The following is a 17775-nucleotide window of genomic DNA, read 5'->3' as shown; positions in this document are numbered from 1 at the left end:
TAACCTAATGGGTATATTAAATTTCTTAGTTTACAGCACCTGGACATAGCTAAAAATGAAATCTTATAGTGCTTCGCTGATAATACAGAAGTTAAAACTAAAGAATAACTTAGGTAAAATAAATTTGTAGACAGTATTATATGCCACCAGATCTATTACAATATATTTTCTGAAAGCAAGATTCTTTTATTGATATTTTTTGTACTAGTTCCTATCATGTTTAGAAACTATTTAATAAACTAAAAAAATATAATCTATATATAATATTTGTCATCTATTACTACCTTAAAGATGCAAGAGAGTAAGATGAATTCTGGATTCTGATGTTTCACATATTATCAAAGAATTACATCAGGACCACAAACTCATGGAAGAGTGGCAGTGATGGTATGTGCCATAGAAACTATAAGCTATATATATATTTTTTTATTATTATGTTATGTTAATCACCATACATTACATCATTAGTTTCTGATGTAGTGTTCCATGATTCATTGTTTGCGTATAACACCCAGTGCTCCGTTCAGTACGTGCCCTCTTTAAAACCCATCACCAGGTTAACCCATCCCCCCATCCCCCTCCCCTCTAGAACCCTCAGTTTGTGAAATTATAAGCTACAAAAGTAGAATCCTAACTGAATTTTCTTTTTCATACATTTCAGTTAATTTATGGTGGTTTAATTCTTCTCTTAAAACTATTAACTCATTTGACCAAGTCATCTGATTTTCATGCTTTGCAGTGCCGATCAGCATGTGAAAGGTAAACTGTTTAAAGGAAGGAAAATTCTAAAGGAAATACATCATAAAATAGACATTTTCATTTACTAAATTCCATTCAAGGCAATTTCACCTCTAGAATTATGATGTTCTTTGGAAACATATATTTCAAATCACTGGCTCTTACCATAACACCCTTTTCCCCCTGGGGACCTAGTGGACCTGGACTTCCACGTTCTCCCTTTTAAAACAAAGAAACAAGAAAAACATTAAGGCATGTTAATCAGTCATGACTGAGCTAAGCCTCGACAGGAAAATTGTCAGAATCATAACTTACATGCATATCTCATCCTAACTGCCAATACTTTTTAATTTACAAATTTTGTGTTTTTACCTTAAAGTTGCTAGACTTCTAATACAATAAAAATCCTCAAAATATATTTCAAGGGATAAAGTACTAAAAGTATTTTTATAAGTAGAAATGCTTATCATTTTGAGGCATATGAAATAGGATAGTAAAAGTATCAAAACATATTATAAGAATTAACTAATTCCTATAACCATTGAACAAAATTTTATTTCTGTAGTCTACCACAATTAAATATAATTAAGATAATCAAATATGCCATAGCAGATTAAAAGAATTAAGTGGATTCACATTAACATTCCCAGGATTGCCATAATCTTAGTGTAGAACATTTGACCTTGCACAGAAGAAACTAAGTCAGAATAAAAACAATCACAAATCTAATTTTTTTAACTGAGCTCATTTTATATTTGTTATATTGTTCTTTTTTAAAATCTTTTTAAAGATTTTATTTATTTATTTGTCAGAGAGAGAGAAGGAGAGAGAGAGCGAGTACAGGAAGGGGGAGAGGAAGAGAGAGAAGCAGGCTCCCCACCGAGCAGCGAGTCTGATGCGGGACTCGATCCCAGGACCCTGGGATCATGACCTGAGCCGAAGGCAGACACCTAACCGACTGAGCCACCCAGGCGTCCCTATTTGTTATATTCTTAATAAAAAATCAGTAAGTATATATTAAGCACTTTCGATGTACTGAGAGTTGGAGAGCTATAACAGAAATTTGACTTAGTCTCAAGTATTTGGAGACATGACATTAACAAACTCTCAAGTATTTGGAGACATGCCGTTAACAAAGGTCAATCAATTAGAAGACAATTAAATTGTAAACTGTGTGGTGCTTATTCTAAGTCCGGGAAGGAAAGAAATCAGGAAGGATTAGAGGAATCTGGCAAGACTTTATGGAGGAGATGAGAATTTGAGTCCTACAGTTTGTTTTTGAAATAAGTAGAGGGAATGAGAGGATACTCTAAGCTAAACAAACAGACAAACAAACAAACAAAAAAACCAGTAAGAACAGGAATAGGAACAAGTATGTAGTATATGAGACAGTGGAGAGAGAAAGGTTTATATTGGAGAATATTAGAAAATTTGTTGGATGAACTGATTAAGCCAAAATTATGTAGTACTTTGACAGCAAAGTAGAGGGGTTAATAAGGTCAACAGTATGGAGTCAATGATGGTTTTTGAAAATATTTGATCATGACCCATCAAAATTAGTCCTCTGCTGTAGTACGTAGGATGGATTAGAGGATAGAAATATGATGGGGTAAATTTAACATAAACTGATAAGAGTATGTCTCGGGGGGGTGGGGAGGGCTTTGGATTGACTATTAGAAAGATGAATTACATAGAAAAAAACTCTAACTCCTGCTAAAAGATTAGGCATAGAGAATGGAGGAAAAAGGAAAGCAAATATGGATTTCACTCTATTTATTCTGGAAGACTGGAAGAATTGAGATAGGTATAAGGCATACTAATAGACATGAGATTATTGGGAAGAGACCATTTTAAATGTGGGAAAATAGTGATAAATTTTAGACATGTTGACTTTGACTTAAACTAAAATTTTCAGATGGCAATAACTGGAATATTATCTAATTTACTTCTAATCCCGGCTCTACTTAATTACTCACAGAGTAGCCTTATGTAGTAATTGCACAAGACTCTCATGCTTACAATTTATATCTAGCAAATCAGGTTTTAGTCAAAGACCCAAAGTTTTGGTTTATTGTCTACAAGCCCATTATAAGATTCCATAAAAACAATTTAAAATGCCCTTGGTGGTTTCAAGTAAAGAATTACTTTTTATTTTTTTAAAAAGACTTTCCTAAATTTGAAACTAAACGTGGAAAATCACTCCCAAGGTAATGATTTCTAGGTAACCTTTAAGCAAATTACAATTTCCATTACAATATCCAGGAATATCCATGAATAATTGCATACTGGATTCCAAGTGGAAAGCAAGAGATTGTGACTGAGGCTTGGATCAGGTAAAGTGATAACTTAATCCCTTTCAAAACTGCTTCCTTTAGGAGGCTTGCTCTGATAAAGTATATTTAAAAATGGTCTAGTCATAAATCTAAACCATCAGTTTCATCTTTTCTCTTCAGACCACATCATCACAACTTAAAGAGTAATCCGCCCTTTAAAAATTAGAAACATATAACCTATTAGCTATATTTCCATATATTTAAGATATTCAAGACAGATGATGCATTTTAAGTTATAAGTGATTTCTAATTAACATAAAATACCATATGAATGTCCCTCATTTAAGTTCAGCCTAGAATTCTTACTATTAAAAAAAAAAATGAAAGACATTACCTTTTCACCAATGCTTCCAGTAGTCCCAACTTCTCCAGGTAAACCAACAGGTCCCTTTTAGAAAAAAATATAACAGAAAATACACATTTTTACTGCATTGCTATTACAGCATCTTGGTTTTAAATCACCTTAATCCATGTTTCTTTTTAACTCACCCTAAATTTTATCTTAGAGTAAAATTCCTCCTAGTATAGATGTCCAGCCTATGACTTCACATCAAAAAGTAATCTATTCATTCAATCAACAATATATATGAATGTCTAATATGTGTCAGGCTGAGCTGGTAGGCACTTAGTTTCATATCCAAACACAGTTCCCATCCTTGTACAACTTATAATCCAGTGGATGTTATAAAGAACTGTCGTTTTCGTAGCTTCTTGATGTGGATACACCAGCTTAAGAAGTCATTCCTGTGACTTCTTTGAAAATCCCTAATACTAGCACACATCCATTCATTAATTCATTGTCACTCAAGAAATATTTGGTGCCTGTTCTGTGCTGGTCCTACATTGCTTTGCAGAGATTTTGTTAGCAAGTAAGGCAAACCCAAGCCCTGCTCTCACAACGCAAAAAGTCTTATACAGAGACTGAAAAGAACTAAATTAAAAAGTAATAATTACAAATCATCACATTGGCTAATATAGTAAACAACTGTGATAACAAGGTAGAGAGTGAAAGAGAAGACCTATGGAGAGATGGTCAGGGTAAACCTCAGGTGGGACATCTAATCTGAAAGCTGAAGAATAAGAAGAGGCCAGTTGGCCAAGAGAAGAAAAGAGGAAGTGTGTTCTAGACAGAGTAAACAACTTGAGTAAAGGATGAATTTAGTGTGCTGAAAGAAATGAAAGAAGGCAATCAGTAACACTGTTTCAGAGTGAACAAGGCTCAGTGTTCATCTACCTTGTCTTTATGGGTTTTACTTCAAGCTGTATAGAAAACAAAATAACATAGACCAAGCTTTATAACAACAACATAATCTTTCTCATGTCTTCAGTTATGAAGCCCTTTTCTGCTATTGTTTCAAGATGTATGAAGCATTTTCTTTTTCAATAGCTATACTGTGCTTAAATAGATTATTATATGATAATATGAGTTAGCATATAGAAGGCACCTAAATCATAAAAAAAAAATTATTTGCTATGTTGAAGCTAATTGAAGTTTTTGCATGGGGCATGATTATGTCCACATGTATTTTTATCATTATCCTTATCAATCTCTCTCTCACTCTACCTACCTAGCACTCTACCTACCTACCTCTCTACCTACCTACCTCTATACCTACATACCTACCTACCTACCTACCCATCTATCTATCTACTCATCATGGATACACTGACATACACTGTGTACTTCCTGTGTGTCTAATTTAATCCTCACAACAGCCATATTTGGTAATATTATCCTAATGCCCTTACAGACAAGGCAGATGAGTTAAACAGCTTGCTGAGGTGGATGCCTTTAAGTAGTGTGGATGAGTTTAAGTGGCTATTGAGCACTTGAAATGTAGCTGGTCAAAACTGACATGTAAATGTAAAGACATCAGATTTTGAAGACACTACAAAAAGAATGAAAAAATCAAATCATTGTTTAAATTGATTACATATTAAAATGATAATGTTTTGGATATATTGGTTTAAATAAAATGTTACTAAAATCAATTTCATTTGCATCTTTCTACCTTTGTAAATATGGCTACTGAAAAATGTTAAATGACATTTGTGACTGGCCTTATATCTCTATTGGACAGCACAGATCTATATTTGCAAACACTATGCTAATGTTAATGGTTATATCCAGTTGGAAGTGATCTAATACATTTCTATGATTATTGATTTTAAGAGAATTAACACTTCTACTCTGAAACAATGATCAATGGTCAGTTAATCAAATCTGAGAAGAACAATGAAATATAACTCTTTGTGAGACAGTAAACAAAATAGCAGAAACTGAACACAGACTAACATTGATCTGGGGGAAAAACTCTTTTCCTAACATATATAATCTAGGTATGGAGTAGGCCCATTTGACTTATCCCAATATTGACTATGTGTGCCAGAACAATGTCACCTACAGAACTATTTGGCTTAGCTCATAGCACTTGCTTACTAATTAATAGAAACTGAATTAGGTACTAAGATTTAAAAATGCAGAGATTTTTATATATAAAGTTTAAGAAGATTGTTAGTTTCAGATGACCTAGCAAGCATAGGCAAGCATTTTCAAAGGCAAATCTGGATGGATCTAAGCAGCAGTTGCTACCTAGATGCATTCTTTAGGTCACCACAGCCCATACCAATTGCTCTTGTGTCTTATACCTGACCCATTTCACTACTCTATACTCCCTGCCTGCTTCCAATAGGGCACTTGAGGTTGTCAGTCCGGATTTGAGTATTAGGAGGGGAAGTCTATCAAAAGGCATAGGTTCTCATTGGAAAACAGGCAGTTCAGAGGCTTACATCTTTGCCCACAGGGAATCTTTAATGAAACTTAAATTAGGGGAGCATAAACAATGTATTAAGACTCTGATTCCTCCCAACAGTTTTCTTCAGTTTCTTATATCTATTTTCAAGTTACACACTTCTGGAGAAAATTCTACATTAATGTTGTTGGAATGATGTACATTTTCCCAAAGGTGAAATGTATAAAATTTTATTCTTATTTCATTAGTTACTGATTAGCTACCAGGTATAAAACACTATACTAGTCAATTTAGAAATAACTAATAACTAAAATACAAAGTAGATAGCAAAAATATTACAAGAAGATAAAGTCTACAGAGTATGGGATAAAGTGGTAGTCAGCAAACTGTGACCCCAAAGGCTGGCTACCTGTTTTTGTAAGTAAGTTTCACCGAGACACAGCAATGCCCACTTGTTTACCTATTCTCTATGGCTGTCTTTGCCCCACAAAGGCGGACCTGAGCAGTTGTGACAGAGTCTGTAGGGCCCACGGAGCCCAAACCATTTCTCTTGGGGAACTACAAAGCAGTCATTGAAGCTATAGCCTTCATTTATAAGAATAATCAGCAATTTGTACTTTTTTGACCAAGAATTTTCATTTAAAAAGTTTTAAAACACTGATTCTATGTCTAACACACATTAAGGAAAATGACAAAGCCTAGAGCCAAAACATGCTGTGTGTTAAGAGCTGGACAACTCTACAATAACTGAAAACATTTCACTTTTTATAAAATAGGATATGTAATAGTCTATTTATAGATTTCATTGGCTAAAGCAGAAATTCAGAAGGCCAAAAAGCCTTATGTATAATAAATCACTTGTTAGAACTGAAAAGCATTATTTTTTTTTAAAAGTCAGTAAAAACTCTAAAATACACTAGTTCTATTTTTTTAAAGTAACCACATCTTTCTTATTCACTAAAGACTAATGTAAAATTAGAATATTTCCTAGTTGGAACTAAAATGTTTAAAAAATTTTTTATATAAAGTTCTTAGACTTGACAACTCTGCTTTAACTGTGGTTTAGAATCTATCTGTATTGTTTCAAATTTTCTTTTCAGTGCAGAAACAACTGCAGTTACAAGATAAAAAAAATCTAAGACACCAAAGCTCTTTAAATTCTCTCGAAAATGGAATATTATAAGGTGAATTCTCTAGGACGTAGCTCTGTTTTATGTTAGAAACATATTAACTTCAATGTTTGTATTTATTAGTGTTATAATATTTACTGTCTTTAAAAATAAAAATTTTAGAAGTCATCTTACCACAATAAAAGTAGTATTTGGTTGTACTAGATGAAATTGCTGATATTTGGCTTTTTTTTTTTTACCTTAAACATTGGTAATTTTACACGATTCAATCTAGTATAAAATTTTGAGGGTCAAAGAAACAGAAGATTGGCCAGACATGAGAAAATGACCACTTTAAGCACTACATGGGAAAATATACTTCCATATCTATTATTTAGTTCTCCACCTAAAGATCTCATACCTTCACATATTTGTTGAAGATACTAAAAATACAGACTGTTGTCAGTCTAGATAGATATGGGGAAGACATAGAAAAGTGGAAATAAAGTGTGTGTAATCTATGTGGGTAAGAAAGAGAAATTCATATTTAGATAAGATGAATACAAGATATACATTGGACATTTTGGTAGGAATATTTGCAACACAATTGAGTATACAGGTCTAGAGCTAAGGAAAGATATATGTGAACCATCAACAAAAAGACAGTAAAGAGTAGATGCATCACCAGAGAGTACGTGTCCTGAGAAAAGGAAAGGCCAAGAACAATAACATTTAGAAAGCAGGATGAAAAAAAGAAAACTTATGGAATTGACTATATAAAGAAAGTGTGCTGTCAAAAGGAGGATACTGTCAGGGTGCCTGGGTGGCTCAGTCAGTTAAGCATCTGACTCTTGATTTCAGCTCAAGTCATGATCTCAGGGTCATGAGATCAAGCTCTGTGTTGGCCTTGCACTCAGCACATTGTCTGGTTGTCCCTCTCCCTCTGTTCTTCCCCATGCTTGAGCACGCTCTCTCTCTCTCAAATAAATACATAAAATCTTAAACAAACAAACAAACAAAAGGAGGATATTGTCTATTTATTTATTTTTGTCCATAATGTTTCTTCAAACCTTTTCATTTAGGGGTAATTTTATGACTTGACAAACATGAATGGACCTTTTCTGTTTATTTGGAAATACATCATTGTTCCTACAAGGCTAACCTTTGGATCACTTCACCCCTATTTTCAAATGAAATCTATAAGCTAAGGATGTATTTGTTTGACAGTGTGCCTTGGACTAAGCAACTTCAGCTCATTGTGCCTCATCCTTTACCATTCAGGAAGATGTAACCTCAAGTTCCTTAGTCTGCATGTTCTATAAAGCAAGGATAATGTCTTATCTGATACTATATCCCTTATACCTGGCATACTTCCTGGAATATAGAACATAATTACTAAATACATGTTGAGTGAATGAGTCGACAAATTAGATGGAGCAGTAGTGGTGGAAACATAGATGAGCTGCCCACATCACCAGCAGAGATGCTTCAGCAGTGAGGCCTACGTGCAAAGACCACCTAAAATGAGAGTATAAAGGCATGTCCATTTTTGCCTAAGATGGGATTGCTCTGTTGGGCCATATATGCCCCAGAGCTCCCTAAAGGATTGTTTGGACTCTCATTTCCTCCAGTGGAAGGACAGAGAAACTGGGCAAAAGCCCAGGATTTAATAGAGTGATCAAACTCCAGGGAAGGTTAAATGTCTAACCAAGACAACTCTGTTAAAGCAAGGCCAGGGTCTTCATTGGGGAAAAATTGGGACCCTGACACTTGTCATAAAGACACCTGGATAGAGGTCCCTAGAGATTTTGAACCACCAGACTCTATGAGCTTACAAATGTGGTCTACCTCTCATTAATGCTAGCACTTTCTCCTTTAAGAAAACATGTGTCCCAATTAGGATTTGTCCATACATCCTCTTTTGGCCATTATGTCAAGAAGTAGGGTTAAGTCACAGCATAACCCATCTGGGAGCTTGCATGTCTGACACAGGAGGAAGAGACTATACCCCAAAGGAATGAAAGATCTAACCAGCATATACTGGTAGGAATTGGGACAGTATGTGGGAACATGATTTTAGAGGTACTTAATCAAGGGAGACATAACATAATCTAAAAAAACATAAATATAACATAAATTAGATATAAGAGTTTAATTTGGGAACACTTATCAAAGATATAGGATTTAACACCCTGGCAAGGACCTCAAGAGATTGTGCAAACTCCTGCAGTGGATTTAAGCTATGAGATAAGCAGCTCTGCCCCTTGGGCCATATAACCGGGCAGACCCTATATTTTTTAGAAACATCAGAGGTGGGAAAGGAAGCCATATAGAGCTTACAGCAAGACTTGATAGGAACAACACAAAAGGCTCCTTGGATTTTGTAACAAGGCCATGCCATTTGCAGCAGAGATTTACATGTGTTTTGGAAAATCAAATTTTAGTGTGCTACTAGGCTCTAATAGATACTGAGCACCTAATCATGGACACCAAATGACCATGCATCTGGATCTATCATAAGCTGAGTTGTGTCAGACATAAGGAGAGCAGTTCCAGTACAATCTGGCATGGAATATGAGCAGGACAGAGATATAGGCAAACTGAACGAACAAGTAGTCTAGACCCCCAACTAGGACCTCTTTTTCATCAGACAACTTTGGCTATCTGGGAGATCTCTTATGACCAGCTGCTTGAGAAGAAAAGTCCAAACTTGGTTTATGGATTGGTAGGCTTAGTGCTATGGACTGGCTATTTGTGTCCTCTCAAAATTCCCATGTTAAATATCCAATGCGATGGTATTTGGAGGTAGGGCTTTGGGGAGGTAAATAGGTGGTGAGAGTGGAACTCCCATGATGGGGTTAATGTCCTTATAAGAAGAGGAAGAGAGCTAGCCCTTTCTCTGTCTACCATGTGTGGATACAGTGAAAAGGCAGCCATCGGCAAATCAGGAAGTGGGCCCCAAATCAACCAATGGATCTGTCCAACAACATGTTTGTTGTTTAAGCTACCCAGACTATGGTGTTTCATTATAGCAGCCTGAACTAAGACACTTACTACATAGTTGCAAACTGAAAATGGATGGAAGCTGTATTATAGCTTCACTCAGGAGTGTCTTAAAAGGCAGTGGAAAGGGAACATTTCCAATGAGCAGAATTTCTGGCAGTGCACCAGACCGTCCACTTTCTGGGAAGGAGAAGTGGCTTCAGGTTAGAATATGTACAGACTAGTGGGCATCTGTGAGTGACCCAGCTGGTTGTTTAGGCATGTGAAAGGAAGAAGATTTTAAGACTGGGAACAAGGTTTGAAAATGAGGCCCATAGCACAGGTGGGTACATTCGACACAAAGAGCAAAGATTTTGTATCAAACATTAATGCCTACCAGAGAAGGTCAAACCTGGAAGACTGCCTGGAAGTATACAGAATGATTCAGAAATTTGACATCAGCAAGTCTTGGTCATTAGTCATCTCAGTGCTGGATGATGGTCATATGAATGAAATGGGCATGGTGGGAGAGGTGGAAGGTATGCATGGGCCTGACATCATGGGTTCTTATTTAACAAGACTGAATTAATTACTGCTGCTACTGAATATTCACACTGCAAATAACAGAGAACAAGACTGTGCCCATGAAATGGTGCCATTCTTTGAGGAAAACAACCAGCCCCTTGGGGGCAAATTCATGCCTGGAAAGGCCAAAGATTTATTCTAACAGAAATAACATACTCTGGGAATGGGTTTCTTTCTTATCTTCAGGCCTGAATTAAGTAGCAGTAACTGATAGCTTACAAAGTGTCTAATCTATCTTACAAGATCCCAAAAACATCGTGTCAGAACACGGTACCCATTTTACAGCAAATAAGTTGTGAAAATGGACCTAGGTTCATGGGATTTAGTAGTTATATCAATAGAAAACAAGAAGCTTCCAACCTGATGGAGCATTGGAATAGCCTGCTAAAGGAGCCGTTAAAGTGCCAGCTAGGAGGTGATACTTTTTTTTTTCTTTTTAAAGATTTTATTTATTCATTTGAGAGAGAGAGTGCAAGAGCGCACAAGTAGGAGGAGCAGCAGAGGCAGAAAGAGAAGCAGGCTCCCTGCTGAGCAGGGATTCCAGTGCGGGGCTGGATCCCAGGACCCTGAGATCATGACCTGAGCCGAAGGCAGCTGCTTAACTGACTGTGCCACGCTGGGGCACCACCCGGAGGTGATACTTTTTAATGATAAAGCACCACCTATAGGATAAAAAAGTATACACATCAAATCAAAGACAGTTATATGGTACTGGATCTCCAGTAGGAAATAGTCCCTGGTCTTGGAACCAAGGGGTGGAAGCAGAATTAATCCCACTTACTATCACTCCCAACATCTCTGTAGAGACCCTACACTTTCCATCCCCCCAAAATGTAAGCTCTGCCAGAATAGAGGCCTTGGTCCCCAAAGGGGACATATTTTCATTAGGTGACACATTGATCTATATCCTATGGCTGCCCTTGGAGCACTTCAAGTTCTCTGTATCTGGGCACCAGAAAGCAAGGAAGAGTCACCATTGTGGTGCAGTTAATTCAGCCTGATCATCAGAGGGAGAAGATTGCTATCATTTGTGGTCCTAAAGCTAGCTGCAGTGTTAGGGGCTCTAATTTGTACTACTAATTCATTTTCTAAGTTTTCCCTCAGGAAGAGAATCTACCAGAAAGAGGAGCAACTCCCTGAAAGGGTATGAAGTCAACCCAAGCAACACAAGGAGTAAACAGTTGTGAACATCAAGATGGGCCACCAAGATATATCACCAAGGAAGAATATGTTGCCTAAGCTGTCATCAACTTCATGTCTTCACCTTCAGAGGGCCTTCCTAACCAATGCACACCCCAGGGTGACCCATATACTATGGGTGCTTGAGTTGGAGTATAAAAGCCCAGCCATTCAGCCCAGCATGAATGGGTTTATAAAGGATTTATAAAGGATTCAGAGCTTCCTGTAGGGATGGTTAAGATTTAAGTATGGCCTGTATCAATTTGACTTCTCTATCTATTCAACCCAGTTTCCTCTTCTTTTTTCCTCAAGTGTTACTTTCTAATCAACACCCTGCAGCAAAATTCTATCTCAGCAGTCTGCTTCTGGAATATCCCACTTGTGTTCACAGTTTCTCCCTAAATGGGAGCCTCAATCTACAGAGGGCCGGCCATGGAATTATTACAAAGTGTCAGTGAGTCCATACATAGGTACTGAGAGTACACTAAATACAGAAAAGCAGGACTCCCATTTGTTGGTCTGTAAAAATGATCTTCACTTGTGAAAAGACTGGGTATCACTAAGAGGAGTCTGAATTAGTAAAGGCAGATTCCTTTTTTACATATTCCCCTTGGCAAGATATAACTGTCATACTTAGTGTAGCTACTAAGGTACACATCGACAACATACTTTTAATGCCTGGGTAATGACTGTTATCATTGTTAGGATAAACTATGTTAGGATAAATGCTTTATCCTTTTTACTAAAAGGAAATTGTTCCTTACATATATATGGTTTCTGGGGATTGACTTGCAGGTCCAAAGTATAAGAAAATAGCATTTGGAATATATCCCAAACGCAACCTGAGGGAGACTCTCTGAGATAGCATCTGGAGTGAGATTTCATCCCTTTCCCTTTGTACGAAGTGATAAATCTTTTCTTGATAGATCAGGGATGAAACTTTTCAAGCTTGCCAGACTGAGGACACTCTGGCAGCAAAAAATTATAGCTTACTGTAATTTGTTTTCCAGAATATTTGACATACTTTACAAAAAATTCTTTAACCCTACTTCTCTTTCAAGTAAGGTACACTTATATTATATACAGACACTTTCACTATACCAATATCTAGTGCCTACAAATTTAAATAAAACAAATGAGCACACCATGTAGCATAATGACTATGATAAATCATACCTGTTACTAAATACAGGAAATAGCTCTCTTACTTTTTTCTCTGGAATAATGTACGAGTATAAGTAAATAAAAACAGTGATTACTCATCTGTGTTATCCACTGTCTTTGAAACCAAGAATATGCCCAATTAGCTTTATTAATTTAAAATTTCTGAAAATTGAAAGTAAGCTATCTATATCATAAACACTGGTGACTTACTAAAGAAAAGCCAATTATTTAGCAAACCTGCATTCATGAACACTTTAAAAAGTATAGAAGTGCCCTAAAATAAATTCATTCATTCACTTAGTCAACAAGCATTTGAGAATAGAATACATGCCAGATATTAAAAAATAATGCAGAAAACTTATACAGTCAGCTAAATTTAAAATACAGACGAGAATTTCATTATTTCAGAGGTTCCTGACTGGACAATAGTTTATTGTGGCAACACTTCCTCCACTTCAGACTGTTGGCATTTGGATATACAGGTTTTCTAAAATATATAACTCAACGGTCTGCTCAGTATCCAAACAGGGATTTCAGTTTCTGACATTTCCCTAACAACTACTTGACTCTTACTTCCTTGAATCATATATGTAGTCATGAAATAAAAGTTCAGAATGAAGTTTTGCCTCAGGAAGGTCTGGCAATAATTAAAAGAATATGCCTGGAATGTCTACTCAACAGATGCTTTTACTCACACGTATGTTATAAGAAGCTTGAGAATAGAAAGGCAACTGGTGCTGTCCTCCCTGCACTAAATTGCCTGGCATCTGCTGTTCACATTATTCTGCTCTTCTGAATGAGTCTCATGACAATAAATCTAAGGTGATAAAGTGAGTATCAACACAGGGCTACCCTTAATCTTGGTTGAACTTCTTAAATTATTGATTAAAAAAATAAGCTGGATGAGAAATAAGAGGAATTCTTATTCCTGCTGTGACACTTGTGTTGAAAAACATTTGAACTGTAAGCTCTTCCTAAAACTTGAATAAACTAGCAAGATCATTCACAGAAAAGAGTATGTGCTTATAATTACAGCATATTTTTTCCACTTTAAAAAAAAAAAGCTTCTAACTTGTATAAACTCTGAGAGTGGCCTGTGTTCTGTTTGTCTTGATGTTCATCTCAACTAATCTCATTGTCTAGCACCTTCCCTAGCATAGAGCAAGTACCGAGTAAATACCTGTAAAATGAATGCATAGCCTAATTTGGATGCTGAATTTTTTTTTTTGAATTTCAGTATAGTTAACATATTGTGTTACATTAGTTTCAGGTATATAATAGAGTGATTCAACAATTCTATACATTACTCAGTGCTCATCACAAGTGTACTCTTAATTCCCTTCATTTATTTCACCCATAACCCCACCCATTTCCCCTCTGGTAAACATCAGTTTGTTCTCTATAGTTAAAAGTCTGTTTTTCACTTTCTCTTTTTTTCTTTGTTTGTTTTGTTTCTTAAATTCCACATATGACTAAAATCTTATGGTATTTGTTTTTCTCTGACCTATTTCACTTAGCATTATACCGTCTGGATCCAGCTATGTTATTGCAAATGACAAAATTTCATTCTTTTTATGGCTGAATAATATTCCATTATATATATACCACTTCTTCTTTATCCATTCATCTATCCATGGACACATGGGCAGTTTCCATAATTTGGCTATTGTAGATACTGCTTCAATAAATGTAGGGTGCATATATCTTTTTGAATTAGTGTTTTTGTATTCTTTGGATAAACATCCAGTAGTGCAACTACTGGACAGTATGATAATTCTATTTCTAATTTTGAAGGAACATCCATACTGTTTTCTACAGTGGCTTCACCAGACTGCATTTCCACCAAAAGTGCTTGAGGTTCCTTTTTCTCCCATCCTTGCCAACACCTGTTGTTTCTTGTGTTTTTTATTTTAGCCATTCTGACAGCCATTCTGATAGGTGATACCTCATTGTAGTTTTGATTTGCATTTCCCTGATGATGAGTGATGTTGAGCATCTTTCCATGTGTCTGTTGGCTATGTATTATCTTCTTTGGAGAAACGTCTGTTCGTGTCTTCTGCCCATTTTTAAACTGGATTGTTGTTTTTTTTTTTTTTGGTGTTGAGTTGTGTAAGTTCTTTATATATTTTTGATACTAACACTTTATCAGATATGTCATTTGCAAATATCTTCTCCCAGTCAGTAGGTTGTCTTTTAGTTTGTTTCCTTTGTTGTGCAAAAGCTTTTTACTTTGATGTAGCCTCAATAGTTTATTTCTGCTCTTGTTTCCCTTGCCTCAGAGATACATCTCTGCTATGGCTGATATCAGAGAAATTACTGCTTATGTTCTCTTTTAGGATTTTAATGGTTTCAGGTTTCACATTTAAGTCTTTAATCCATTTTGAGTTTATTTTTGTGTATAGTATAAGAAAGTGGTCCAGTTTAATCCTTTTGCAAGTAGCTGTCCAGTTTTCTCAACACCATTTGTTGAAGAGACTGTCTTTTACCTGATGTATACTCTTGCCTCCTTTGTCAAAGATTATTGACCATATAATCACGGTTTTATTTCTGAGTTTTCTATTCTCTTTCATTGATCTATGTGTCTGTTTTCATGCCAGTATCATACTGTTTTGATTAATACAGCTTTGTAGTGTATCTTGAAATCTGGGATTGTGACACCTCCAATTTTGTTTTTCTTTTCAAGATTGCTTTGACTATTCAGGGTCTTTTGTAGCTCTAGAGAAATTGTAGGATTATCTGTTCTAGTTCTGTGAAAAATGCTTGTAGTATTTTGATAGGGATTGCATTAAATCTGTAGATTGCTTTGGGTAGTATAGACATTTTAACAATATTGTTCTTCTAATCCACCAGCATGGAATACATTTCCATTTGTTAGTGTTGTCTTCAATTACTTTTATCAATATTTTATTTTTTCAGAGTATAGGTCTTTCACCTCATTGGTTAAAAATCTAACTTAGGGATTTTATTATTTTTGGTGCAATTGTAAATGAGATTGTTTTCTTAATTTTTTTTCTGCTACATCATTAGTGTAGAGAAGTGCAACAGAGTTCCATACATTGATTTTGTATCCTGCAATATTACTGAATTCATTTATCAGTTTTATTAGTTTTTTGGTGGAATTTTAGAGTTTTCTATATATAGTGTCATGTCATCTGCAAATAGCGAAAGTTTTACTTCTTCCTTGCTGATTTGGATGCCTTTTATTTCTTTTTGTTTTCTGATTGCTATGGCTACGACTTCCAGTACTATGTTGAATAAAAGTGGTGAGAGTGGACATCCTTGTCTTGTTCTGTATCTTAGGAAAAAAGCTCTCAGTTTATCCTCATTGAGTATGAGGTTCACTGTGAGTTTTTCACATATAACCTTTAATATGTTGAAGTATGTTTCCTCTAAACTTACTCTGTTAAAGGTTTCTATCATGAATGGATGTTGTACTTTGTCAAATGCTTGTTTTGCATCTACTGAAATGATCATGTTTTTTTAAATTTTTTATTGTTATGTTAATCACCATATATTACATCATTTGTTTTGGTGTAGTGTTCCATGATTCATTGTTTGTTCATAACACCCAGTGCTCCATGCAGAATGTGCCCTCCTTAATACCCATCACCAGGTTAACCCATCCCCCTACCCTCCTCCCCTCTAGAACCCTCAGTTTGTTTTTCAGAGTCCATCATCTCTCCTGGTTCTTATCCATTCTCTTGTTAAGGTGATGTATCACACTGATTGATATGCAAATATTGAACCACCCTTGCATCCTGGGAATAAATCCCACTTGATTGTGGTAATTTTTTTAATGTATTGTTGGAAAGGCAAAGAATGAAACTGAACCCTTATCTTATACACAAAAATCAACTCAAAATGGATTAAAGACTTAAATATAAGACCTGAAACCATAAAACTCTTAGAAGAGAATACATAGAGAGGATCGGTCCTTGACATTGGTCCTGGCAATATTTTTTTAGACTTCGCAGCAAAAGCAAAGGCAACAAAAGCAAAAATAAACAAACAGGACCACATTGAACTAAAAAGTTTCTTCATAGCAAAGGTAAGCATCAACAAAATGAAAAACAGGATGGGAGAAAATACTTGCTAACCACATATCTGATAAGGGGTTAATATCCAAAATATACAAGGAACTCATACAAATCAATAGCAATAAATAAATAAATAATCCAATTTTAAAATGGGCAAAGGGGCATATGGGTGGCTCAGCTGGTTAAGCATCCAACTCTTGATTTTGGCTCAGGTCATGATCTCAGGGTCATGGGATTGAGCCCTGCATTGGGCTCTGTGCTCAGTGTAGAGCCTGCTTGTTCCTTTCCCTCTGCTCCTCCCCCACTCTCCCTCTATCTCTAAAATAAAATCTTTAAAAATATAAAAAATAAATTTAAAAAATAATAAAATGGGCAAAGAATTTGAATAGACATTTTCCCAAAGAAGACATGCAAACAGCCTTCTGGTACATAAAGGTGCTCATCAGTGCTAATCATCAGGGAAATACAAATCTCAGCCACAATGAGATACCACCTCCCACCTGTTAGAATGGCTACTATCAAAAAGACAAAAGATAATAAATGTTAACAAGGATGTAAAGAAAGGGGAACACTTTTATGGTGTTGGTGGGAATAGAAACTTGTACAATCCTATGGAAAACAGTATGGAGGCTCTTCAAGAAATTGAAAATAGAACTACCAATGACCTAGCAATTCTACTTCTCAGTATATATCCAAAGGAAATGAATTATTATGAAGAGATGTCTGTACTCCCATGTTCATAACAGCATTATTTACAATAGGCAATGTATAGAAACAACTGAAATGTCTTTCAGTGTATGAATGGATAAAGAAAATGTGATATATAGCACAGTTATAAGATGAATAAGGCCTGAGGACCTAATGTATATCACTGTACAATACATTGTTACCAACT

The 17775-nt window shown here is 35.7% G+C and overlaps 1 protein-coding gene across 1 annotated transcript in view; it reads right to left on the bottom strand.

Annotated features, from left to right (window-relative positions):
• Positions 1–17775, bottom strand: part of COL24A1 (collagen type XXIV alpha 1 chain) — a 415211-nt gene that overhangs the window by 160751 nt on the left and 236685 nt on the right. Inside the window, exons 27-28 of the mRNA XM_073896005.1 lie at positions 3406–3459; positions 904–957 (exon numbers count right to left, since the gene is read on the bottom strand). Of these exons, the coding sequence (XP_073752106.1) occupies positions 904–957; positions 3406–3459 (108 nt within the window). The remainder of the gene's footprint in view (positions 1–903; positions 958–3405; positions 3460–17775) is intronic.

Source organism: Callorhinus ursinus, unplaced genomic scaffold (assembly GCF_003265705.2).
Source record: "Callorhinus ursinus isolate GAN/ISIS: 27379988/994484 unplaced genomic scaffold, GSC_fseal_2.0 scaffold9, whole genome shotgun sequence".
NCBI classification, from domain to species: domain Eukaryota; kingdom Metazoa; phylum Chordata; class Mammalia; order Carnivora; family Otariidae; genus Callorhinus; species Callorhinus ursinus.
This window is presented reverse-complemented; position numbering and strand designations above follow the sequence as displayed.